Genomic DNA, 27,331 nt, shown 5'->3' on the forward strand with positions numbered 1-27,331 from the left:
TATATACAGGTGCTGTGGGGAGGGGAAGGAGGTGAGGCGGGGGGGAGAGGAAGGAGGGGGCTCAGTCTGGGAAGGCCTCCTGGAGGAGGTGAGCTCTCAATAGGGCTTTGAAGGGAGGAAGAGAGCTAGCTTGGCAGATGTGCAGAGGGAGGGCATTCCAGGTCAGGGGGATGACATGGGCCGGGGGTCGACGGTGGGACAGGCGAGAACGAGGCACAGTGAGGAGATTAGCGGCAGAGGAGCCAAGGGTGTGGGCTGGGCTGTAGAAGGAGAGAAGGGAGGTGAGGTAGGAGGGGGCGAGGTGATGGAGAGCCTAGAAGCTGAGGGTGAAGAGTTTTTGCCTGTTTTTGCAAATTCCTGGTGTACTCCAATATTATTATCATTCGGATAATAATGTGTGAGTCCCAACCAGGCTGAATCTGTGTCTCTGCTTGCAGGTACCAAAACGTCTCCAGAATACCCCAACGGGGTCTACGACCCGGGGTGTTCCTCCCCATCGGCGTTCCTGAACCCCTTCCCCGTCCTGACCCTCCTGGAAGAGCTGAGGGCGGCGTTGGAGGTGCTGGAAGACCCCAGGGAGAGAGAGGCCCTGCGCGCTCAGGTCCCGGGTCCCACCGCAACCTGCGTACAGGGCTGGCTGGGGAAGGGCTGCCTGGTGAGTAGAGTCCCTTTTGTGCTGGGGCAGAGTCAGAGGAAAGCGGGGACCCCTCTCTCTCACTCAATCCATCACTAAATCCTGTCAGTTCGACCTGCACGATGTCGTCAAAATCTTCCCCTTCCTCTCCAACCAAGCTGCTACCGTGCTAATCCAGTCACTTATCCTGTCCCGCCTTGATTACTGTATCACTGACCTCCCGGCCTCCTGTCTCTCCCAACTCCAATCCATACTTCACTCTACTGCCTGGATTCTTTTTCTACAAAAACGTCCAGGCCATGCTTCCCCACTCCTCACGTACTGACCTCCTGGCCTCCTGTCTCTCCCTACTCCAATCTGTACTTCACTCTGCTGCCTGGATTCTTTTTTCTACAAAAACGTTCAGGCCATGTTTCCCCACTCCTCAAGAACCTCCAGGGGTTGCCCATCCACCTCCATCAAACAGAAACCCCTTACCATCAGCTTTAAAGCACTCAATCACCTTGTCCCCTCCTACCTCACCACACTACTCTCCTACTCAGCCCACACACTTTGGTCCTATAATGCTATCTTGCCAGGGACCTCTCACCCATGGCATGCCTCTGGCTTGGAACATCCTCCCTCTTCATATCCAACACATATTTACTTTCTCCTATGTTCAAAACCTTATTGAAGGCACATCTCCTCCAAGACGCCTTCTCCGACTAAATCCCCCTTACCTCCTCTCCCTTCTGCATCACCCTGAGTTGCTCCCTTTATTCATCCCCCACCCCAGCACCACATCACTTATGTCCAAATCTCAAATCTGTAATTTATTTCTGTTAATATCTGTCTCCCCCTCTAGACTGTAAGCTCCTTGTGGGCAGGGAATGTGTACATTTACTGTTACTATTGTACTCTCCCAAGTACTTAGTACAGAGCTCTGCACAAGGTAAGCACTCAGTAACTACAGTTGACTGACTGTCTCCCCCCTACCCACTTCCCTTTTTCTTTAAGTGTAGATCTTTGAGTGAATCTTTCCCCACCCCCAGGGGATTTGTCAACCTCCCCCTCCAGCCCCCGCAACCCCAGGCCTGAGAATATTTTTGTCTTTCTCACTGAAGGAATCCTTTCAAATCCAGATTGGGGGTTTGATTAACACTTTTGTGCTAAGGTCATCACCCTGCCCCCTCCCCACCCTCATTCAAGAAATGCTAATTATGCTAATCCCGGAAGAAGCCTACTCCGGGGCCAAGTTTAAGGTTGAGCTGGCCCTTCTGACGTTATTTGACCCCAGTGGTCCTTGCGCCCCACCTTGTTGGGCAGGGAAGGCAGCAAGGAAGCTGAGCTCTCCTTACTGAGGGTTAAAGGGTCTGTTTAGCAGAGTTTTGATGATGATGATGATGATGATGATGGCATTTATTAAGCGCTTACTATGTGCAAAGCACTGTTCTAAGCGCTGGGGAGGTAACAAGGTGATCAGGTTGTCCCACGGGGAGCTCACAGTCTTCAACCCCATTTTCCAGATGAGGTAACTGAGGCCCACAGAAGTTAAGTGACTTGCCCAAAGTCACACAGCTGATAATTGGCAGAGCCGGGATTTGAACCCATGACCTCTGACTCCAAAGCCCGTGATCTTTTCCACTGAGCCATGCTGCTTCCCCACAATGAGAGTTTTGTGCACTCATTGCCCCAAGAACAGGTTTTGGGTGTCCTAAAGAAGGGGGTTCCCCTCTCACAATGGCACCTGGAGAGTTTCCAGTACACTACAAGTCTCTGCTATGGGAGGGAGTCTTGAGCAGAGGCGTACCCATTCCATTCTTAGTTTGGGCAGTGACTAGTGAGTGGAAAGCAATCTACTACAAGTCAAAACTCACCTGTACTGGGCAGCAGTGGCATAGGAGAGAGTCGAGGGTGGAGACTCAAGTTGACTGCGTGGAAGAAGGCAATGGCAAACCACTTCTGTATTTTTACCAAGAAAACTCTATGGATATACTGCCAGAATGATTGCAGATGGAAAGTGGGGCGTTCTGGGAAAGATGTGTCCATGGCGTCGCTATGGTCGGAGGCGACTTGAAGACAAGGCAAAGAAGGGGGTTCTGGCCGTGTTGGTGGGGACAGAGGGTCGGAAAGCCATTGGCAGATCCATTCTTTCATTTGGCCCAGCCCTGCATGCCCCCTTCCCCTCTTTCGAACCCCGACTTGGGCACATGGCTTGGAGTGCCGGATGTGCCAGGAAGGGGACTGGGATCATTTAAAATTGAGGATTTTTTTCTTAAATGGTATTTGTTAAGCGCTTACTATGGGCCAGGCACTGTACTAAGTGTTGGTGTAGATACAAGTTACTCCGATTAGACATAGTCCATTTCCACATGGGGCTCCTAGTCTTAATTCCCCTTATATAGATGAGGTCACTGAGGCAAAGAGAAGTTACATGACCTGCCTAAGGTCACATAGCAGACAAGTGACGGAGGCGGTATTAGAACTCAAGTACTTTGGACTTCCAGACTGGAGCTCTATCCACTAGGCCATGCTGCTTAGACTTGGTTAAATGACTTGCCTAAGGTCACACAGCAGACAAGTGATGGAGGCAGTATTAGAACTCAGGTACTTCTGACTTCTAGGCCTGGAGTCTTTTCCCTAGACCATGCTGCTTAGACTTAACCTCTGTTCCTCATGGCCTGAGGGGCTAGCTGGGGTACTGAGAGGAAATAGAGGCCTTGTCCCCACTTGCAGCTGGGGGCTTCTGAGTAGAGCCTCTCTAAGCCATTTTGGAGTCTAGGCTTTACTAGAAGCGGGCGATTTGGGCCTGTCAGCTCAACCCTGAATTCAGTCAGCCTGATCCTGAATTCAGTCAGCCAGTCTCCACATGGAGACTTCTGAGACTTCCAAGCCAGCCCCCCTTCAAAATCACCCATATTATTAATCAATCCATTATATTTGTCAAGTGCTGACTGTATGCAGAGCACTATACTAAGCGCATGAGAGAGTGCAATGTAACAGAGTTGTTTTCATTTTGTTTTCTTGGTATTTGTTGAGTGCTTCCTATGTGCCAGGCACTGTTCTAAACGCTGGGGTAGATACAATGTAGATACAATGGGGCTCACAGTCTTAATACCCATTTTTTACAGATGAGGGAACTGAGTCACACAGCAGACAGGAGGCAGAGCCGGAACTAGAACACAGGTCCTTCTGACTCCTAGGCCCATGCTCTACCCACTAGGCCATGAGTTCTTGGACACATTCCCTGTCCACAAGGAGCTTACAGTCTAGAAGAGGAGACAGACATTAATAGAAATAAATAAATTAGGGTTATGTACAAGAGTGCTGTGGGATGGGGACTGGGGAGGGGAGTAAATGAAAGGATTACGTAGTACTCAATAAATATGATTGACTTGATTCATCTTCAAGTTGGCCACCTGGCTGCTCCTGGGCGAAAGTCAGATGGACCTGGATTCTATTTCCAGCTTTGTCACTTGTCTGCTGTGTGACCCTGGGCAAGTCATTTCACTTCTTCAGTTCCCTCATCTAAAATGGGGATTGAGCCCCATGTGGGACAGGGACTGTGTCCACCCCCATTAGCTTGTACCTACCTCAGCGCTTAGAACAGTGATTGGCACATAGACAGCAATTAACAAATACCATGGGGGAAAAAAAGTGGAGATGACCTGTCGAGTCCGCGGTTGGGTCACCAGGTCTTCACCAGGTTCAATCTGAAGCAGGACAATCACTTGTTAAATATTTCAGGAGAGCAGTGAGATCACGATCCTCCCCAAGCGGATTGTTATTCCTGCTTCAAATATTCAACGCTGCTGAAACCACCAGCGGCCGGGCCGACTGCTCTATGGAGGTCTGGTTATTGCTTCAGCCAGTCGGGCCATTATATTTATTGAGTGCTTACTGCAGAGGGCTGTACTAAGCACTTAGGAGAGTACAATGTAGCAATAAACAGACACATTCCCTGACCACGAAGAGTTGACAGTCTAGAGGGACCGGGCCCTGAGTCCTGTGAAAGGGGTGTTCCTGACAGCGAGAACCATCCACCCTGTTTGACAAACCAGAGAGGGTGCCCGGCTGGTGGAGGCAGGGAGGGATTTAACCGTTCTAAAAGCTTTGCCACAAGACTGCTCTTTGAGGTCCCTCAGTCACGGCTGACTTCAGAAACCCATCTAAAATGATCCCAACCAGATTGACTTGGAGACATTTAATGCTGGCAGAGGAGGCAATTCTTTTTGCCAGGCAGTAAGGAAAGACAGGAGAGAAAATGCCAAAGGAATGTGGAGAAATAGGAGGAGAGAGAGAGAGACCAAGAGAAAGAGTGAGTGAAAAGAGAGATTGCTTCTGCCATTTTTTAGGATGCCGTCAGTGGTGAAATCCTTGGAGACAAATGCAAGGCGTCAGATTCAAGGGAAATGGCTTCCACCACGTGGCTTCTATTTCAATCAATCTATCGTATTTATTGAGCACTTACTATGTGCAGAACACTGTACTAAGCGCTTGGGAAGTACAAGTTGGCAACATATAGAGACAGTCCCTACCCAACAGTGGCCTCACAGTCTAAAAGGGGGAGACAGACAGCAAAACAAAACATTTGGACAGGTGTCAAGTCATCAGAATAAATAGAAGTAAAGCTAGACGCACATCATTAACAAAATAAATAGAATAGTAAATATGTACAAGTAAAATAGAGTAATAAATCTGTACAAACATATATACAGGTGCTGTGGGGAGGGGAAGGAGGTAGGGCCGGGGGGGTGGGGAGGGGGAGACAAAAGAGGGGGCTCAGTCTGGGAAGGCCTCCTGGAGGAGGTGAGTTCTCAGTAGGGCTTTGAAGGGAGGAAGAGAGCTAGCTTGGCGGATGTATGGCGGGAGGGCATTCCAGGCCAGGGGGAGGACGTGGGCCGGGGGTCGACGGCGGGACAGGGGAGAATGAGGCACAGTGAGGAGGTTAGCGGCAGAGGAGCGGAGGGTGTGGGCTGGGCTGGAGAAGGAAAGAAGGGAGGTGAGGTAGGAGGGGTTGAGGTGATGGACAGCCTTGAAGCTGAGAGTGAGGAGTTTTTGCCTGATGCAAAAACTGGGTTCTAATCTTCTAATCCTGACTCTGCCTCTAGTCTCCTGTGTGACCTTGTGCAAGTCACTTCACTTCTGTGTGCCTCCATTCCCTCATCTGCAAAATGGGAATTCAGTACCTGTTCTTCCTCCTATTTAGCTTGGAAATACCAAGGGCAACCCCATTATCTTCTATCTACCCTAATGCTTAGTACAGTGCTTGGCATGTAGTAAGCGCTTAACAAATACCACAGAGCACCATAACCTAGTGGATAGAGCTTGGGCCTGGAAGTCAGAAGGACCTGGGTTCTAATCCCAGCTCCACACCTTGCCTGCTGTGTGACCTCGAGCAAGTCACTTCTCTGTGCCTCAGTGATCTCATTTCTAAAACCAGAATAAAGACATGGGACATGGATTGTGTCCAACCTGATTAACATGCCCAGCACTTAGTACAGTGCCTGGCATGTAGTAAAAATTAACAAATATCATAAAAACAAAAAATGAAAAAACATCATGGAGGTGTGAATCTGGTGTGGGTGGGGTCCTGAGAGCAGGAAGCAGCACTGCCTACTTTCTATGTACCCCAGTGCTTAGAACAGTGCCTCGCACATAGTAAGCGTTTAACAAAAACTATATATATATATAAAAAAAAAAGGAAGCCCATCGTCACCCCCGCCCCCTGGCCAGGCTGGAATCTGTTTGGACAGAAGACATAGGCCATGATTGTGTCAGAGTGACTCTCCTTTGATAAAGAGTTTTCTTCTGTACCCTGACCCTGGATTTCAGTCTATTTGCCAGTGACGAATAGCAGGGAGCAAATACAGCATGACCTAGTGGAAAGACCTCGGGTTTGGGAGTTAGGAGGCTCCAGTGCTACTCCCGGATCAGCCAGTTGTGGGATTTACCTTCTCCAGGCCTCAGTTTCTCCCTGTAAAAATGGGGATAAGATAGATCCCTGTTCTCCTTCCCACATAGTCCATGAGCCCTACTGAGGGGCAGGGACTGGGTCTGATCTGCTTTTGTTTCGTGGCTCCAGTATTCGTCTTGCAGGAAACTTGAAACCCATTCCAAAATTATTTATTATTCATGGACTAAGCAGTGTGTGTTGGAGGCCACTAGACGGTATTAGCAGGAAAGAAGCTCAGCAGAATGCTTCCCCGCGGCTGCTGGTATTGTTCAATTGATTAATAAATTTGTATTTATTGAGCATCCACTGAATGTAGAGTGCTTGGGAGAGTTAAATAGAACTAAGGCATGGAGCCCTTGCCCTCAGGAAGTTTCCAATCTAATATTCACATGTAGGAGCAGGAAGAACAAAGCTCGCTCGGAAAGAGGAACAATTGTGTCAGAATGAAATAGCTGAACAAGTAATCAAAATGCCAAAAAAAAAGCATACAGAGGTGCATAAAGTGCTGAGCATAGGAAGAAAATGCAGAAGTGCTAAGTGTGGCTTTTGGGTGTGAATCAGGGAAGACTTGATGAAGGAGGAAGCTCCTTAAATTGGGGAACCAGCTTGGCTCAGTGGAAAGAGCCCTGGCTTGGGAATCAGAGGTCATGGGTTCTAATCCTGGCTCTGCCACCTGTCAACTATGTTTTGTTTTGTTGTCTGTCTCCCCCTTCTAGACTGTGAGCCTGCTGTTGGGTAGGGACCATCTCTAGATGTTGCCAACTTGTACTTCCAAAGCACTTAGTACAGTGGTCTGCACACAGTAAGCACTTCAATAAATATGATTGAATGAATGAAGGAACTGTGTGACTTTGGGCAAGTCACTTAACTTCTCTGGGCCTCAGTGACCTCATCTGTAAAATGGGGATGAAGATTGTGAGCCCCACGTGGGACAACCTGATCACCTTGTATCCTCCCCAGCGCTTAGAACAGTGCTTTGCACATAGTAAGTGCTTAACAAATGCCATTTGGGAATGGCAACTTGGAAATGTCCTCCCCTATGTGAGTGACCCTGTCTGTGGCCGTGATACATCCCAAGACCCTAAATAATAATAATGATAATGATGGTATTTGTTAAGCCTTACTATGTGCCAAGCACTGTGCTAAGCACTGGGTGGGATACAAGGTCATCAGGTTGTCCCACAGGGGGCTCACAGCCTTAATCCCCATTTTCCAGATGAGGTAACTGAGGCACAGAGAAGTTAAGTGACTTCACTTAAAGTCAAAATCACACAATTGACAAGTGGCAGAGCCGGGATTATAACCCAAAACCTTCTGACTCCCAAGCCTGGGCTCTTTCCACTGAGCCATGCTGCTTCTCAAAGCCTTAAGTGGGAGGCTGGTCAGATTGTGAGCCTGTTGTTGGGTAGGGACCGTCTCTACATCTGTAAAATGGAGATTCAATATCGTGGCTCAGTGGAAAGAGCACAGGCTTTGGAGTCAGAGGTCATGGGATCAAATCCCGGCTCTGCCATTTGTCATTGTGTGACTTTGGGCAAGACACTTAGCTTCTCTGTGCTTCAGTTACCTCAGCTGTAAAATGGGGATTAAGACTGTGAGCTCCCCGGGGCACAACCTGATCACCTTGTAACCTCCCCAGTGCTTAGAACAGTGCTTTGCACATAGTAAGCGCTTAATAAATGCCATTATTATTATTATCTGTTGCCAACTTGTACTTCCCAAGCATACATTCATTCATTCAATCATATTTATTGAGCGCTTACTGTGTGCAGAGCACTGTACTAAGCACTTGGGAAGTACAAGTTGGCAACATACAGAGATAGTCCCTACCCAACAGTGGGCTTATAGTCTAGAAGGGGGAGACAGAGAAAGCTTTCATACCCTACAATTTAAACTCAAATTCATCCCCATTTCCAATTTTAGCATCTCTTCTATCCGCAAAGTATTCCATATTTGCCTCCCCCAATAGAATGTAAGCTTTTTGAGGTCAAGGATGGAGTAGTTGTAATCTTCCAAATTCTCAGTATGTTGTCTTGCCTCAATGAGAAACGGTATGGTCTAATAGAGAGAGCTCAGGACTGGGAGTCAGAAGGGCCTGGGTTCTAATCCTGGATCCTCCAGTTGTCTGCTGTGTGACCTGGGCAAGTCATTTCACCTCCCTGTGCCTCAGTTACTTCATCTGTAAAATTCATTCATTCATTCAATCGTATTTATTGAGTGCTTTATGTGTGCAGAGCACTGTACTAAGTGCTTGGGAAGTACAAGTTGTGACTGAGGGACGAAGATTGTGAGCCCCATGTGGAATATGGACTGTGGACTGTGTCCAAACTTGTATCTACCCCAGTGCTTAATACAGTGCCTGGCACATAATAAGCACTTAACAAATACCATTAAAAAACAGGTTATCAGTAAATACTATTGATTGATTTCTTTCTAGACTGTAAAGTCATTATGGGCAGGGAATGTGTCCGCTGATTCCCTTGTATTGCAATAATAATGATAATTGTGGTATTTGTTATGCTGTTACTATGTGTCAAGCACTGTACTGAGAGCTGTAATGGATATGAGCAAATTAGCTTGGGCACGGTTCCTGTAGCATTTGGGGCTCACCGTGTCGATCCCCATTTTGCAGATGAGGGAACTGAGGCACAGAGAAGTGAAGTGACTAAATATGATTGAATGAATGAATAAATACAGTTACTGATTGATTTATCTAGGTGGAATGGGAGCCGGTCCTGTTGGTCGTGGGGTCGGAGGTTAGAGTGGCCGAGGGAGGAGTTGGTGGATGCAGCAGTGAGGGGACGAAGCAGGAGCCCTGGGCCCTGTCGGAGATTCTCTCTGGAAATCTGCATGTTCTTGGTTAGGTTCTGAGCGAATCGCGGAGGTTGTATTGTTGAGAATCCCCAGGGAGTGAGAAGAAGTGTGGCCTGGTGGATAGAGCCCAGGCCTGAGAGTCAGAGGCCTGTGTTCTAATCCCGGCTGAGTCACGTGTCTGTTGTGTGACCTTGGGCAAGTCACTTCACTTCTCTGAGCCTCAGTTCCCTGTTCTGCAGAATGGGGATTCAATACCTGTTCTCCCTCCTACTTTGTGAGCCCCATGTGGGACCTGATTATTTTGTATAATAATAATAATGTTGGTATTTGTTAAGCGCTTACTATGTGCAAAGCACTGTTCTAAGCGCTGGGGGAACACAAGGAGATGAGGTTGTCCCATGTGGGGCTCACAGTCTTAATCCCCATTTTACAGATGAGGGAACTGAGACACAGAGAAGAGAAAGTGACTTGCCCAAGGTCACACAGCAGATATGTGGGGGAGGCGGGATTCGAACCCATGACCTCTGACTCCCAAGCCCACACTCTTTCCACTGAGCCACGCTGTATCTTCCCAAGTGCTTAGTAGAGTGTTTAGCATATAGGAAGCACTTAACCTGATCACCTTGTAACCTCCCCAGCGCTTAGAACAGTGCTTGCACATAGTAAACGCTTAACAAATACCATCATTATTATTATTATTATTACTTAACAAATGCCACAATTACTATCATTATTGTTATTAGTGGTCGTTCAGGTGTGTGAGAGGCTGGTTACCTGCAACTTGGTGCTGTGTGTGGGTGTCTGGGGATCCCCTTCTACCTCCCCATTATACTTTCAGGCCACTTATTATTATTATTATCATCATGAGTAATAATAATGTAATTGTGATATTTAAATACTACTATATTTTAAGACCTGTGCTAAGTGCTAGGGAAGATAGGAGATAATCAGGTCGGGTGCAGTCCTTGTCCCACATGGGGCTCACAGTCTAAGTAGGAGAGAGAACTGAGTTTGCATCCTCATTTCTCAGATGAGGAAACTGAGGCACAGGGCAGTTAGGTGACTTGCCCAAAGTCACACAAAAGGCAAGCGGCAGAGGCAGGATTAGCACTCAAGTCTCCTGATACTTAGGTCTGTACTCTTTACACTAGGCCATGCTGCCTCTCATTCCAAAGTCTAGCGTCAGTGAGGGGAAGTGTGAGCCTGGCTTTCTGTGTCTCTTAGGTGGCTGAGGCAGGTACATGAATGGCCAGCTGAATCACAGGCAGAAGTTAAAGGTGAATGAACAGTTGCCCTTTCCCTGGGGAGAGAGAACAGTCCCAATCCCTGGAAGTTGGCGGGAAGCAGGAACTGGATTTCCTCAGAGGGAGATCTTAATAATAGTTGTGTTATTTTTAGTGCTTACTAGGTGCCCAAAGTGTACTAAGCGCTGGGGTAGATACAATACAAGCAGATCAGCCATAATCCCTGGCCCACACAAGACTCAGACTAAGGGGGAGAGAGAACAGGTATTGAATCCCCATTTCACAGATGAGGAAACTGAGGCATAGAGAAGTTAAGTGAACTGCCTAAGATCTTACATAAGGCAAGTAGCAGAGGCAGGATAATAGTAATTATAATATTTATGATATTAGTCAAGCACTTACAGTGCTTTGCACATAGTAAGCGCTTAATAAATGCCATCATAATTATGTACCAGGGACTGTCCTAAACACTGGGGCGGATACAAGCAAACTGAGTTGGACACAGTCCATGTCCCACATGGGGCTCAAAGTCTCATTCCCCATTTTACAGCTGAAATAACTGAGGCACAGAGACTTGCCCAAGGTCACACAGCAGATAAGTGGCAGAGCCGGGATGAGAACCCAGGTCCTCTGAGTCCCAGGCCGCTGCTCCCCCTCTAGACTATAAGATCCTTAGAATAGTGCTTGGCACATAATAAGTGCTTAATAAATACCATTATTAATTATAATTATTATTAATTATAATTATTAATTATTATGATTATGATTTATATCAGGGAACGTGTCTACCACCTCTGTATTGTACTCTCCCAAGTGCTTAGTACAGTGCTGTGCACACTATAAGCACTTAATAAATACCATTGACATATTGATTTCCAGAGTCGGAAGCCCAGTGGGCAAACTCCATCAGCAACTTGGCTGGACTGAGAGGGAGTGCTCCCTCTCCACTGTCTGGTCAGTGCTCTCCCGGCCCCTGGCAGCTGGACAGGGCCCAAAGTAAGGGTTGAGGTAGCTGGAGGGTTAATAATAATAATAATAATAATAATAATGATGATGATGATGATGGCATTTGTTAAATGCTTACTATGTGCAAATCACTATTCTAAGCACTGGGGAGGATACAGGGTGATCAGATTGCCCCACATGGGGCTGATAGTCTTCATCCCAATTTTGCAGATGAGGGAACTGAGGCACAGAGAAGTTAAGTGACTTGCCCCATGACACACAGCTGACAAGAGAAGCAACGTGGCTGAGTGGAAAGCGCATGGGCTTTGGAGTCAGAGGTCATGGATTCAAATACTGGCTCCGCCACCTCTCAGCTGTGTGACTTTGGGCAACTCCCTTCACTTCTCTGTGCCTCAGTTACCTCATCTGTAAAATGGGGATTAAGACTGTGAGCCCCACGTGGGACAACCTGTTCACCTTGTAACCTCCCCAGTGCTTAGAATAGTGCTTGGCACATAGTAAGCCCTTAATAAATGCAACCAGCGCTTAGAACAGTGCTTTGCACATAGTAAGCCCTTAATAAATGTCATTGTTATTATTATTATTAATTGGCATAGTCGGGATTTGAACCCATGACTTCTAACTCCCAAGCCCGTGCCCTTCCAACCCAAAGCCCTCCATTCCCCTGCTTCCCCGCCCCACCCCCTCCCACCGGGCCTGTCCAGCTGGCTCCTTCTCTGCGGCCTGGGCGGGGAGGCGGGTCTGAAACAGCCAAGAACTTGCACGAATCCAGGAAAGAGGAAATCAGGGAGCCACGTTGCCCTGGCAGTCCCACCGGGGTCTGCAGGGAGGGGAGGAGGCGGTTAGCTTTGCCTGCGACTCAGTCCCGGTCCAGAGTGGGACTGCAGGTGCTCCACTGGGCATCTTGAAACCCATATTTGTCTCCAATATGCTGCTGGCTGGGGGAAGGAGAAGGGCAAGGTGGCCGGAGGGGAGGGAGAGAGGGAGAGAGTGTGTGGGGGAGAGAGAGAGAGAGAGAATATGAGCAGCAGCGTGGCTCAGTGGAAAGAGCCTGGACTTTGGAGTCAGAGGTCATGGCTTCAAATCCCAGCTCTGCTAATTGTCCGCTGTGTGACTTCAGGCAAGTCACTTCACTTCTCTGTGCCTCAGGTACCTCATCTGTAAAATGGGGATGAAGACTGTGAGCCCCCTCCTGCCGTGGGACAACCTGATCATCTTGTAACCTCCCCAGCATTTAGAACAGTGCTTTGCACATAGTAAGCGCTTAATAAATGCCATTATTATTATTATTGTGTTGGCGGGGAGGGAGGAAGGAGGCACTTGCTGTCGAAGTACAGGAAGGCTCTTTCAGGTTCAACCCTGGAAAAGCCATTTTGACCTGTATATATGTATATATGTTTTTATATATTTATTACTCTATTTATTTACTTATCTTACTTGTACATATCTATTCTATTTTATTTTGTTAGTATGTTTGGTTTTGTTCTCCGTCTCCCCCTTTTAGACTGTGAGCCCGCTGTTGGGTAGGGACTGTCTCTATGTGTTGCCGACTTGTACTTCCCAAGCGCTTAGGACAGTGCTCTGCACACAGTAAGCACTCAATAAATACGATTGATTGATTGACAACAAAATTGGCAGGTTCTTGGACCTATTTTCCTCCAGGGGCTTTATTAGGTGGCAGTTTTTTGTGTGTTTTGGTTTAATTGTATGCGTTAAGTGCTTACTCTGTGCCAGAAACTGTACTAAGCACTGGGGTAGGTAGAGGCTAATCAGGTTGGACAGGTCCTTGTCCCACAAGGGGCTCAGTCCTAATCCCCATTTTACAGATGAGGTGACTGGAGCACAGAGAAGTGAAATGATTTGCCCAAGGTCACCCAGCAGACAAGTAGCAGAGCCGGGATTAGAACCCAGGTCCTTCTGACTTACAGCCCCATCCTCTATCCACAAGGCAACGCTGCTTGGAGCTAGAGTGCGGCAGACTAAGGAACGGTATAGATACAGAATGGTTTTCCTCACAGGGCTGGCGGACTCTTCCTTTTCCTCCATACAGCCCAGAAACCAATTATAATTATAACTGGGACATTTGTTAAACACTTACTATGTGCCAGTCACTGTACTAAACACCTGGGGAGATCAAATCAGATCAAACATAGTCCTAGGGCTCAGTCGAAGAGGAAGGAAAAACAGGTATTGAATCACCATATTACAAATAATGATAGCATTTATTAAGCGCTTACTATGTGCAAAGCACTGTTCTAAGCACTGGGAAGGTTACAAGGTGATCAGGTTGTCCCACGGGGGCCTCACAGTCTTAATCCCCATTTTCCAGATGAGGTAACTGAGGCCCAGAGAAGTTAAGCGACTTGCCCAAAGTCACACAGCTGACAATTGGCAGAGTCAGGACTTGAACCCATGACCTGCACATAGTAAGCGCTCAATAAATGCGATTGATGATGACCTCTGACTCCAAAGCCTGTGCTCTTTCTACTGAGCCATGTGAGGAATCAGAGGCACAGATGTTTAGTGATTTGTCACAGGTCACACAGCAGGTAAGTGGCAGAGCCAGGATTAAAACCCTGGGCTCCTGTCTCCCAGGCCCTTGCTGTTTCCACTAGACACCCTGCCCCCTCAATAGTAATCAGTCATTTGTATTTACTGAGCACTTAGCTGTGTGCAGGGCACTGTACTGAGCCCCCCCCCCCCTTAGACTGTAAGCTCATTATGAACAAGGAATGTGTCTGTTTATTGTTATATTGCACTCTCCCAATAAATACACTTCATAAATACAGTCGACTGACCTATCAGTAGTATTTATAGAGAGGCTTACTGTGTGCAGAGCACTGCACTAAGCGCTTGGGAGAGTACAATATAGCAAAACTGTTAGCCCTCTGCTACTGTATTTATATTCAACCAGCTTGTGGTTCGCAACCTCCCAGCCAAAGCCAGAACTCAGCAGGACTGATGCTGAGGTGATAGGTCAGTGAGGAGCATGTGATGGGGAAGAATTTGCACAGTCAACAAACCCTGTTGATAAGGGGCTGCCTCCATGTACCAACCAGCCAGAGTTGGAATCCACCCCTCTGATATGGGAGGAATGCCAGGGAACCAAGTCAGACTCCACCCGTGACCATGCCAGGCCCCGGGCACGGGACGAGGCAGCACCCGCCCCGAACTTGCCTAAGACGGTCACCACGTTCATCGCCGTTAACTGTGCAGAAATCAGACTGGCACACGCTCTGGGGGTTGGAGCTCACCGCCCGTTCGGCTTGAGGAAGCGTGCGTTATCCTGGCATCGAGCGGCAGACTGAGCTGCTGTCTGGAGGAACTGAGAGGTGGGGAAAGGTATGTATGCCCTCCCGATCATCCGGTCCCTGTCGGATGCTTCCTTCATAGCCACCCGCCAAGGCCAGGGAGGATTGACGGGGAAGAGATGGGTTCCGTTCTGTGGGGGGTTGTCATCGTGACGGACTTGCCCGGATGGTTTTCCGAGTCTGTATGCTCCCTGCCCCTTCTCCCGGCCCCAACTCCTCCCAGAGAGGGACCGGGAAGAGTTTGTTCCAAGAAGCCCCCTCCTGTGCTCTCAGTTCCTGGTAGGGAAAATACAGGGAGAAGGCAGGACAGGAAGTGGTGGCTTCCGGAAAGATTCATCACCCAGCCAATTGGCAGCCCTCTGAAATGCAGCATAGAAGCAGGGACCTCATGGCTGGACAACTGTGAGGATGGGGTGGGGGGGGAAGGGGAAGGGGTGGGACCCTGTGGCCCTCCCTGCCTCACTCTTCCCCAATTCCCCTAGAGCAGAGAGTACCACACGGGTCTATTGCAATTTCAGCAGATGGAGTACTCCAGGTCGACATCTCCCCAGACGCTGAAATTTGGAAGGACTCGCTCTCCGGAGACCAGAAGCTGTTGAGGGAAGCAGTGTGATTTAGTGGAAAGAGCATAGGGCCAAGTGCCAAGAGATCTGGGTTCTAATCCTGACCTCTCCATTGCCTGCTGTGTGACCTTGGGGGAGTCACAACTTCTGTGCCTCTGTTTCCTCATCTGTCTGTTAAATGGGAATGAAATACGGGCTTTTCCTCCCTCTTACACTATAAGCCACATGTGGGGCAGGGGTGGTGCCTGATATTATTGCATTGTATTTATCCCAGCACTTTACTTCTGTGCCCTGCTTCCTCATCTGTGAAATGGAAATGACATAAAAATAATAATACTTGTGGTATTTGTTAAATGCTTACTATGTGCCAGGCATGTACTAAGTCTGTGGTAGATACAAAGTAGTTGGGTTGGACACAGTCCCTGTCCCACAGAGGGCTCACAGTCTCAATCCCCATTTTATAAATGAGGAAACTGAGGCACAAGAAGTGAAGTGACTTGCTCAAGGTCAAACAGTAGGCAAGTGGTGGAGCTGGGATTAGAACCCAGGTCCTTCTGACACCCAGGCCCATGGTATATCCACTAGGCTATGCTGCTTCTTGAAATACTGGCTCTCCCTCCCTCTTACTCTATGAGCCCCATGTGGGACAGGGATTATGTCTAATCTTAATGCACTATATCTACTTAGGCACTTACTACAGTGTTTTGCACATAGTAAGTGTCATGATATCACAATTATTATTATTGTGTAAATTAACCTCAGGAATGCCCTTGCAGTTCACCCTCTCCAATACCACTACTCCTACTAATAATAATGATGGCATTTACTACTACTACTACTACTAATTGTGGTGTTTGTTAAGCAGCTTTTTATGGTATTTGTTAAGGCCTTACTATGTGCCAGGCACTGAGGTAAGTGCTGGACTAGATACAACATCATCAGGTTGGACACATTCTACGTTCCACGTGGGGCTCACAGTGTTAATCCCCATTTTAGAGATGAGGTAAATGAAGCACAGAGTGTCAAGCACTGTACCAAGTGCTGGGGTAAATACAATATAATCAGGTCAGATGTAGTTCCTTTACTTCATAGGGCACAGTCTAAGGGGGAGAGGGACAAGGGAGCCCGTTGTTGGGTAGGGATTGTTGCTATCTGTTGCCGAATTGTACTTTCCAAGCGCTTAGTACAGTGTTCTGCACACAGTAAGCACTCAATAAATGCAATTGAATGAATAATCTAGGCCATGAGAAAGTCTTGAGCCTTGCCTCAGATTCACCATTAGTTCTTCCCTTCCCTCAGCCGCCCCCCTCTGCCTCTTATCAGCCAAGCCCAAATGAATCAATCAGTGGAATTTACTGAGAGCTTACTGTATGCAGAGCACTGTATTAAGCTCCTGGGAGAGTACAATCCAACAGAGTTGGATCCAACAGAGTCTCCACAAGGAGACAGGGAACTGACATTAATATAAATGTCACAGAGAAGTACATAAATGCTGTGGGGCTGAGGGTGAGGTGAATATCCAGTGCTTAAAGGGTAAAGATCTGAGTAGGGGGAAAGAGAGCTTAATCAGAGAAGGGCTTCTGGAGAAATGATTTTCATAAGGTTTTGAAGGTGGGTAGAGTGGTCTGAAATATATATATGTTTGTACATATTTATTAATCTATTTATTTATCTTGTACATATCTATTCTATTTATTTTATTTTGTCAGTAAGTTTGGTTTTGTTCTCTGTCTCCCCCTTCTAGACTGTGAGCCCGCTGTTGGGTAGGGACTGTCTGTATGTGTTGCCGACTTGTACTTCCCAAGCGCTTAGTACAGTGCTCTGCACACAGTAAGCGCTCAATAAATACGATTGATTGATTGATTGATTGATTGATCAGAGGTAAGACGTGGGAAAGTGGTTGGTGATGAGATGGATTCATTCATTCAATTGTATTTATTGAGTGCTTACTGTGTGCAGAGCACTGTACTAAGCGCTTGGGAAGTACAAGTTGGCAACATAGAGAGACGGTCCCTACCCAACAGCGGGCTCACAGTCTAGAAATGAGATGGAGGTATGGTGAGTAGGTTGGCATTAGAAGAGCCAAGTGTGCAGGCTGGGCTGTAGAAAGAGATCATCCAGGAGAGGTAGGAGGGGGCAAGCTGATTTGAATGCTTTAAAGGCGAGAGTAAGGAGTTTCTGCTGGATGCAGAGTTGGACAGACAACCACTGGAGGTTCTATAGATGTGGGGAGATAAGAACTGAACGTTTGTGTAGAAAAATGATACTGGCAGCAGAGTGAAGTATGGACTGGAGTGGGGAGAGGCAGGAAGCGGGGAGCAGCCAGAAATGTTTCCTTCCTTCTGAAATCTGGCCGCCCTCCTTAGAACTGTGTTAGGCACATAGTAAGTGCTTAACAAATACCACTGCTGTTGTCCACCCTGGACTCCAGCCCCAGTTCGGACCCAAACCGACTTTGTGATCACAGAAGAGTCATCAGAATGGCTTAGTGGAAAGAACATGGGCTTGGGAGTCAAAGGTTGTGGGTTCAAATCCCAGCTCCGCCGCTTGTCAGCTGTGTGACTTTGGGCAAATCACTTAACTTCTCTGTGCCTCAGTTACCTCATCTGTAAAATGGGGATTAAGACTGTAAGCCCCACATGGGACAACCTGATCACCTTGTATCCTCCCCAGCGCTTAGAACAGTGCTTTGCACATAGTAAGCGCTTAACAAATGCCATCATTATTACTATTATTATCTTCCCTCCGCCCGCTTCCAACCCCTCCCCACCCCTTTTCTCTCCTGCCATGTGACTGTGGTTTAGGGAGAGAGATGTCCCTGGGGCCCACGTCTGCTCCCGGCTGAGGCCCTCACGTGAACCACGGGCATGGGGCCAAATCCATGCCAACCCTACGTTGTTCTCGATCAATCATGCAGCATTTGGTCTCTAACTTTCCCCCAAGCTAGGCTCACCCTGCACACATGCCCATCATCAACTCCCAGAAACCTCAGAACAAAAGGGAGATCAAAAACACATGGTCTGGTTTTGTCCTGGCATTTTTTTTATTTCTTTTTTTTTACCTGGGAGGATTTCTTTTTAAAAGAAAAAGATTCTGGGTGGAGAAGCCTTCCCCTCAGGGCAATGACTGAGGCTTTTGATGTGTCTGAGCAGCCCAGCACACCGTGGGTGTTTAATAAGTGCTAAATAACCATCTGGGAGGCTCCAGGTAGCTGCAGCCCGAAGAGACTCACTGGAAAACAGAGAAACTTGTGCCCATCCTGGAAAAAAGTGAGCTCTCTTAGGCAGGTCCCACTGTGGGAATCAGTCAGTCAGTCATATTTATTGAGCGTTTACTGTGTGCAGAGTATTATACTAAGCGCTTGGGAGCATACAGTATAATCATAAACTGACACATTCCCTGCCCACAACAAACTTAAGGTCAAGAGAAGAAGGCAGACGTTAATATAAATAAATTACAGATAAGGGAGGAGGATGAGGACAGGAAGACAAGGGGGTCCAAGTTTTGAGCCAACTAGAAGTTGGGTGAAGCTGAATGGTACTTAAGTACTTACTCTGCTCCAGGCACTCTTCTAAGCACTGAGGTCGATACAAGATAATCAGCCTGGACACAGCTTCCATCCCACATGCAGCTCACAGTCTTAGAGAAGCAGCGTGGCTCCATGGAAAGAGCCCGGACTTGGGAGTCAGAAGTTATGGGTCCAAATCCTGGCTCCACCAATTAATTTTCAGCTGTGTGGCTTTGGACAAGTCACTTAACTTCTCTGTGCCTCAGTTACCTCACCTGTAAAATGGGGATTAGGACTGTGAGCCCCAATGGGACAACCTGATCACCTTGTATCCTCCCCAGCGCTTAGAACAGTGCTGTGCACATAGTAAGCGCTAAGTAAATGCGATTGAATGAATGAATGAACAAATGCCATCATTATTATTAATCCCCATTTTACAGACGAAGGAACTGAGTCCCAGAGAAGTGAAGTGACTTGCCCAAGGTCACACAGCAGGCAAGTGGCAGAGCCGGAATTAGAATCCAGGTCCTTCTCACTTCCAGGCCTGTGAGCTAACCACTAGGTCATGGTCCGGGGTCCTGCTCCTGCCGGACGCTTCCTTGAGCCCCAACTGTATGGGCAGTTCCCAGCCAGGGGCGTGGAGGGTGGAAACGCTGCCCGGGGCATCGGGGCATGGTGTGTGCCCACCCCTGGAATGTGGAGTGACAGAGTATGCTTGGTTCCAGGGAGGGGCAGGCACACATCAGAATAACCTGTGATTTGTGGAAGCCCCTCCCTGTTTCATCCAGCTCTCTCCCCCTCTCTGGGCCGGGCCAGGCTAGGTAACACAGGAAGCTCATTGTGGTCAGGGAATATATCTGTTTATTGTTGTGTTGTGCTCTCCCAAGCACTTAGTACAGTGCTCTGCACACAGTAAATGCTTAATTAATACAATTGAATGAATGACAGAGGACTCCACATATAGTGGATGGGGACTCCAGGCTCCCCTCGATTCCCTCCAAACCACAAGTGAACATCTCCCCCCCCTCCCCCACCTTTTTTTTTTGGTATGGTATTTAAGTTCTTACTACGTGCCAGGCACTGTACTAAGTTCTGGGATAGATATAAGATGATCAGGTAGGACACAGTCTTTGTCTCACCTAGCGCTCACAGCCTTAATCCCCATTTTACAGATAAGATTAACTGAGGCACTGAGAAGTGAAGTGACTTGCCCAAGGTCACACAACAGGTAAGTGTGGGGAAGCAGTATGGTGTAGTGGAGAGAGCACGAGCCTATGAGTCAGGAGGTCATGAGTTCTAATTCTGGCTCTACCAATTGTCTGCTGTGTGACCATGGGCGAGTCACTTCACTTTTCTGGGCCTCAGTTACCTCATCTGTTAAAGGAGGATTGAGACAGTGAACCCCACGAAGGACAGAGACTGCTATTCAACCTTATTTGCTCATTCCCACCCCAGCACTTAGTGCAACGTCTGGCACATAGTAAGCACTTAAATGCCATTATTGTTATTATTATTATTATTACTAATAATAATAATAACCCCATGAAGGACAGAGACTTTATCCAACCTTATTTGCTCGTTCCCACCCCAGTGCTTAGTGCAATGTTTGGCACATAGTAAGCACTTAAATGCCATTATTGTTATTATTATAAATAATAATAATAATAAGCAGCAGTGCTGAGATTAAAACCCAGGTCTTTCTGTCTCCCATGCCCATGATCTTGCCATTAGGCTATGCTGCTGCTCTTGCTCGTTTCAAGGCTCCTTCCATGGGGCTTCTTGGCTTCCAGAGGACCCTGTCCAGGCTGAAGAAGTCCTCAAGCAGCACCTAGGCCCTGACTGTGTCTGTCAACAGGAGCCCAAGGTCCACTCAGTCAAATGGGATTTGCAAATCTCTTTCTCATACTCACATGATTCTCGCCCCTCCTCTGTATGCCCTGCATCCACAGGCCCTACCACGCCCACATCAAAGATAACTTTGCTGGGTAGTGCCTTCCTTAATAAGCAAATAGCTAAAGGCTGTAAATTAAGAGGGCAGGGCAGGGGAGAAAAGGAGGTCTCCTGTCAGGGAGATGGGAGGTGGGAAAGACAAGAGAGAGCAAAGTAGCTGCAGAGGATAAGACTCTTGCCCAGAGAGCAGCAGAGAGGGCAGTGAAGCATCTTTCCCAGGTGAGGGAACTGCATGACCAGGTGGAGAGAGGCTGGGAGCCTGACTGACTCCTTGGGGGTTGGGTCTGGCTGGTTTCCATCGGTGAGGAACGCCAAGCTCACTTTCACCTGTCTTCTGGCGGTTTAAAGGAGAACCCCAGCAGCGTGTTTGGAAGCTGGTTTTAGTCTTAGACCTGAGGAGTTTGGTGGAGGGGGCACTAAGTTGTCCATCTTCTCCCTGCCTGGGAGTATCACTCCCTTAGATGGGAAGGGATCCTTTAGGGCAGGCTCCTGGGGAGAAAAATCTACTTTGGGTTAGAAGAAATTGCTGTGACATTGAAGCTTGCTCTTGCAAAGCTGTGAGTGGCTGGATCGTATCGCCGGGGGTGGGTGGGAAACTATGTGAAACTTGGAAGTCGATAGCTGTAGTAGATGCCTCTCGGGTGGAAAAGCAACAACGATTGTCTGCCCGTTACCCTACCCTTCAGTGATGGTCCCATCATCTCGATGAGGGGAGGGCAGAGTTGAATGTGGGGGAACGCAAAGAACGCCTGCAAAGAACAGTCCCTCGCTTCAGGACTCCGATCTCCCCGAGCAGGAGTAAAGTGGGAAGCCCAAGAGTATTACCATGAAACACTGAGCAGAACTGAGACAGGAAATCGAGGTCTTTGGGTAATGACTTCCAGCTACTCTTGAAACAGAAAACCAGCAAAGGCATTTCTGGAAAATAGTTTCCCTCCGACAGCTAAGGAAGTTTTAGCCTCTTTTTTTTTTCCCTCTTAGCAAAGAAAGCTTCTGGGTTCCTTGATTACCTTTTTCAGAGGCCCAGATGGCCCAGTGGAACTCAGAATCACGGCATGAAAGCTAGCCACAACTAGACCCCCTGAGCTGAAAAACAGATGCTTAGGGAATTGGGGGGGGGGGGGGGGGGGGGGGGAAGAGAGCAGGCGGAAGAGGGGGAGAGAAGGGGGGAGACAAGCAAACTTAGCAGTTGTGTTAGTGCGTCAGTTGGGAGAAGCTGTAGGGGACAGTGGCGATGAGGATGAGGAAAAAGTGATCGCAGCTTCACCTTCCTAAGGAGAGAAGGGACAAAGGAAGACTTTGATGTCAGCGGAAGGAAAGTAGCAGTGCCCCCAGCCTCCCCAAACCCCTTTTAATCCAGGACGCGTATCTGCTGCTGCTGTGATGGGCACAAAGCATGGATGGGGAGATTGATATTTATAAGCATTTCACGTGGCTGCAACGGGTAAGTGACTAGTTCCTCTCTGTCTCTTTAAAGCGTATGCATGGGGGAAGGCGGCACTTGACAAAGTTTTGGCTTTGGGTGGAGAAAAACAGATTTAGGACATCAAACCCCAGTCACTGCCAAGGTCTTCACGAGACTCTAATTATAGACCCGTCTCTCCGGAGCGGAGAGATGGCATCAGCTGTCTCTGTTTTGAAAGGGAAACACTGATTTTGGGGACTCCGAACAGAAAAGCGAAAGAGGCTGCTTTTCTGTTGGCATCCAGTAAGCGCTCAAGGGATTTCCAAGACCCCTGTAAGTATAAGTCTCCCCCTGGGAACTTCTCCATCAAATAGCCAGGCACCTCTGGGGGCTTATTTAATCCTTTCTTGCTTGGTGGATTTCTCTCCCAACTGGCTTAAACAGTTGCCCTGATCCCTCTGGACTGTAAGCTCATTGTGGGCAGGGACTGTGTCTGTTGATTGTTTTATTGTCCTTTCTCAAGTGCTTAGTACAGTGCTCTGCACACAGTAAGTGCTCAATAAATACAATTGACTGACTGAATGTCCCAAGGAGGAAAAAAGATTATTTATATTTTTAATGGTATCTATTAAGCTCTTACTACGCATCAGAACATTGTCCTAAGTGCTGGGACAGATACTAGTCAGGTTGGACATAGTTCCAATCCCACTGGGATCAACAGTTTAAATAGGAGGGAGAATAGGTATTAAATCCTCATTTCGTAGTTGAGAAAATTGAGGCATAGAAAAGTGAAGCAACTTGACCTCACAGAGCAGGTAAATGGCAAAGCGGGATTAGAACCCAGGTCCTCCGACTCCCGGGCCCCTGCTCTTTCTTCTAGGCCACATTACTTCATGGTATGAATAGAGCCACGTGGGTTTAGAAGATGCATTTTAAATGTCTGTCTCCATTAATTGTGATATTTGTTAAGTGCTTACTATGTGCCATGCACAGTACTAAGCACTGCAGGGGAATACAAGCAAATTGGGTTGGATATAGTCCCTGTCCTACATTGGGCTCACTCTTAATCCCCATTTTACAAATGAGGTAACTGAGGCCCAGAGAAATGAAGTGACTTGCCCAAGGTCACACAGCAGACAAGTGGCAGAGCAGGGATTAGAACCCATAACCTTCTGAATCCCAGGCCTGTGCTTTATCCACTAGGCCATGCTGCTTCCATTAGACCTTTGGGTAAAGAAAAATATCTTCTGCTGTTCTTTTTTTGAAGTAGATTTGTCCTGAAATGTTCCATCAGCCCATGTGACCAGAGATTTCTTCCTTGATTGTTTAAGTGATTTCTTCCTGGTGGCTGTTTGATCTCTCCTCACAGGGGTACTTCACAGACCAAAGTGTTGACCCTTTGAGGAGTGGTCAGAGAAGGAGTCTTAATTGTAGTGAGTTAAAAATAAAAAAGAGGGCCTCTGAAAACAGCCTGGCTTCAGCAAAGGGGTAGGGTCTGCTCTTCCTCAGACAACAGCTCAATTCTGGGATGTCAAGCAGCGTGGTCTAGTAGAAAGAGCACAAGCCTGGGAGTCTGGGGACCTGGGTTCTTATTCCAGGTCTGGAATTTGTCTGCTGTGTGACCTTGGGCAAGTCACTTAACTTCTGTTCCTGGACCTCAGTTTCCTCATCTGAAAAATAGGGATGGGATACCAGTTCTAAAACTCTGAGCCTCGCATCTGACCGGATTATCTTCATCTTGCATGTATCCCAGTGTGCATTACAGCACACTGTAATGTAATTATATAATAATAATAATAATAATAATGGCATTTATTAAGCACTCACTATGTGCAAAGCACTGTCCTAAGTGCTGGGGAAGTTACAAGGTGATCAGGTGATCACGGGGGGCTCACAGTCCCCATTTTACAGATGAAGGAACTGAGGCCCAGAGAAGTTAAGTGACTTGCCCAAAGTCACACAGCTGACAAGTGGCGGAGCCAGGATTTGAACCCATGACCTCTGACTCCAAAGCTCTTTCCACTGAGCCAGGCTGCTTCTCTATATAGTAAGTGCTGAACAAGTACCACAATTATTAGGGCAGTGAAAACTCCATTTCACCCAATAACATTCCTCAGCACCCCTGCAAAACTCTGTCATCTGTTTTCCATTTGCCCTTATTGTCCCCCAGGTAAGTTGAGGACATTTGCCAGTTGTTTTTGACTACTACAGGGGCTGTATCTTCTGCAAGCTTAGTGGAAAGTATTGATTAGATTGGCCTTTCTCAACTGCAGGGCTCCTTGAGCGGAGCTACAGAAGAAACCTTGCAGGCATATCCCTGTCATTCAGCACTCCCCAGTCAGCAGTGTGTGAGGGGGCCACAGGCTTCCAGTTCTTTTGGTAAATATTTACATTTCTTTAAGCTCTGAGAAAGAGGAGAAGGTGGAGAAATTGGGGTCAAGTCGTTAAAAAAATAAAGTGGGGAATGTGTCTTGAGGGGCAGGCAATCCTGAGGAGTAGAAACAGGAAATGGCTGTTTGTGGTACTCCTGCTGCCCAAAGTTAACCTGTGCTTGAAATCACTAAAGCAGAGATGATTGTGCTTTTATAGCTCTCTCCTCCCTTTTCAGAATCGACTCATATTTTGAAACTACATTAAAGGGTGGGATGTTTTCTCATGGAAATACTTAACAGAGTGGTAATAAGAATTGTGGTATTTAAGTGCTTCCTTTGTGCCAAGCACTGTACTAAGCACTGGAGTAGATACAAGATAATCAGAATGGACACAGTCCCTGTTCCACATGGGGCTTGGCAATCTGAGTAGGAGGGAGAACAGGAATTGAATCCCCATTTTACAGATGAGGAACTGAGGCACAGAGGAGTTAAGTGACTAGCCAAGTTCACCCAACAGGCAGGGGGCACGATCAGGACTAGAACCCAGGTCCTCTGGCTCTCAGGCCCATGCTCATGGGTATTCCGACATTTGCGTCACGCCACTGATTTATCTTGGGGAAGAACAGGCGGTAACTAAAGGTGCGGGTCTGTGATCTCTGGTGAGAGAACTCCAGTTTCCAAGATCCCTTACAAGGCTTTTGGGAAAATACTTTTTAAGGGGGCATTCTGCCCTGGTCAGCTTGGATCTGTGAAATGTTTGTGGGGAAGCGGGTTGTGTGTAGCAGCGGCTGTTCCCAGTTCAGGTTGGTAAAGTGTGGTTCTTTGCTGTGACCGTTGGTTGCTGTGAAGTGAAAGTCAGAGCTCCGCAGCATCTGTTTGGTGTTTGCCCCGTTGAAGCTGGTTCATTTTTCTGTTGCCGCTCGCCTTCCTCCTTCCCCCACCCTCCAACCCCCTCCTTACCTTTCTGCCAGGGAACTTGGAGGAGTTGGGTTTTGGGCACGTTGGGGGTGGAAGGAAGGGGTAACGAGGAGCAGGAGGCGGAGTGCCAACCAGCCAGCACCACGGAGCTCTCGTGATGGTCTGAAATCCACGGGCCCAGGCTCTCCAGGGCCGGTCACATGCTCCCGCATCGGCCCCTCTGGTATGTGGAGATTTCAGATCTGGTAATCGTAAACCGATGCATTCGGCTGACTTTCCAAGAGACTGCTCCCCTGCATCCGCTCCGAGAGGAAAGTTCAATGGACAGACAGTGGCTACAAGAGCAGGGGGCTCCCATTCCCTGAGGAGCTGAACCCTGCAAAAGGGAAGGCTTCACACTCAAATGAGGTGGGTGGATTCGCATTCAGGGCCAGTTGGATTTGAGTTGAGCTGAGAGCAGGGAAGTGAGTGGCTGAGGGCAAGGACAGCAGAGCAGCTGGGACTTTCTGGGTCTGGGGAAATGTCATCTGGCCTTTTTTTTTCTGGTATTTGTTAAGCGCTTACTATGTGCCGGGCATTATATTGAGTGCTGGGGTAGATACAAGTGAATCAGGTTCCTGTCCCACGTGGGGCTCACAGTCTTAATCCCCATTTTACAAATGAGGTAACTGAGGCCCAGAGAAGTGAAATGACTTGCCCAAGGTCACACACCAGACAAGTGGTAGAGCCGGAATTAGAACCCAGGTCCTTCTGACTCACAGGCCTGTGCTCTACCCACTAGACCATGCTGCCTCTCTGCTTGAAGATGGCTACGTCTTTCATTCAATCGCATTTATTGAGCGCTTACTGTGTGCAGAGCACTGTACTAAGCGCTTGGGAAGTACAAGTCAGCAACATATAGAGACGGTCCCTACCCAACAATGGGCTCCATCGGGCTCCGGATTGGGGGGTGCCTGCAAGATGAAGGCCCAGAGACCGCTTGGACTTGTTTCTAAAGAGGCCAGGGACCATCTAGCTCTCTTCCTCCCTTCAAAGCCCTACTGAGAGCTCACCTCCTCCAAGAGGACTTCCCAGACTGAACCTCCTTTTTCCTCTCCTCCTCCCCATCCCCCGGCCCTACCTCCTTCCCTTCCCCACAGCACCTGTATTTATGTTTGTACAGATTTATTACCCTATTTACTTGTACATATTTACTATTCTATTTATTTTGTTAGTGATGTGCATTTAGCTTTAATTCTATTTATTCTGACGACTTGACACCTGTCCACATGTTTTGTTTTGATGTCTGTCTTCCCCTTATAGACTGTGAGCCTGTTGTTGGGTAGGGACCATCTCTATATGTCGCCAACTTGTACTTCCCAAGTGCTTAGTACAGTGCTCTGCACACAGTAAGCGCTCAATAAATACGATTGAATGAATGAATGAATAAATGGATCTTCAGGCCTGGGCATTTGGGCTCAGGGAAGAGAATAATTGAACCAGAACCCCGTTAGTCATTCCTGATCCACTGGGGACCCGGTCCAGGCGGGTCTAAGCTTGAGGTTTGAGAGAGATTGGGGGTCCCCAGCTACAGTCCTATGAGCTGTCTGGCCTGGGCATGCTCCCTGGCATGTCTCTGATGCCTTCTGACTGCTGCTTGCACCTAGGGTGGGGTGGTGAGGGGGGGCGTCTGACTTTTTAAATTTATTTTTATGTCAGGGATACCTCAGAT

General features: G+C 47.9%; 1 protein-coding gene across 1 annotated transcript in view; it reads left to right on the forward strand.

The window, feature by feature from the left end:
• PPFIBP2 (PPFIA binding protein 2) overlaps positions 1 to 27,331 on the forward strand; it is a 155,832-nt gene that overhangs the window by 33,226 nt on the left and 95,275 nt on the right. The window contains exon 3 of the mRNA XM_038764163.1: positions 438 to 655. Coding sequence (XP_038620091.1) covers positions 438 to 655 — 218 coding nt within the window. The remainder of the gene's footprint in view (positions 1 to 437; positions 656 to 27,331) is intronic.

The sequence above is a fragment of the Tachyglossus aculeatus genome, chromosome 22 (assembly GCF_015852505.1).
Source record: "Tachyglossus aculeatus isolate mTacAcu1 chromosome 22, mTacAcu1.pri, whole genome shotgun sequence".
NCBI lineage: Eukaryota > Metazoa > Chordata > Mammalia > Monotremata > Tachyglossidae > Tachyglossus > Tachyglossus aculeatus.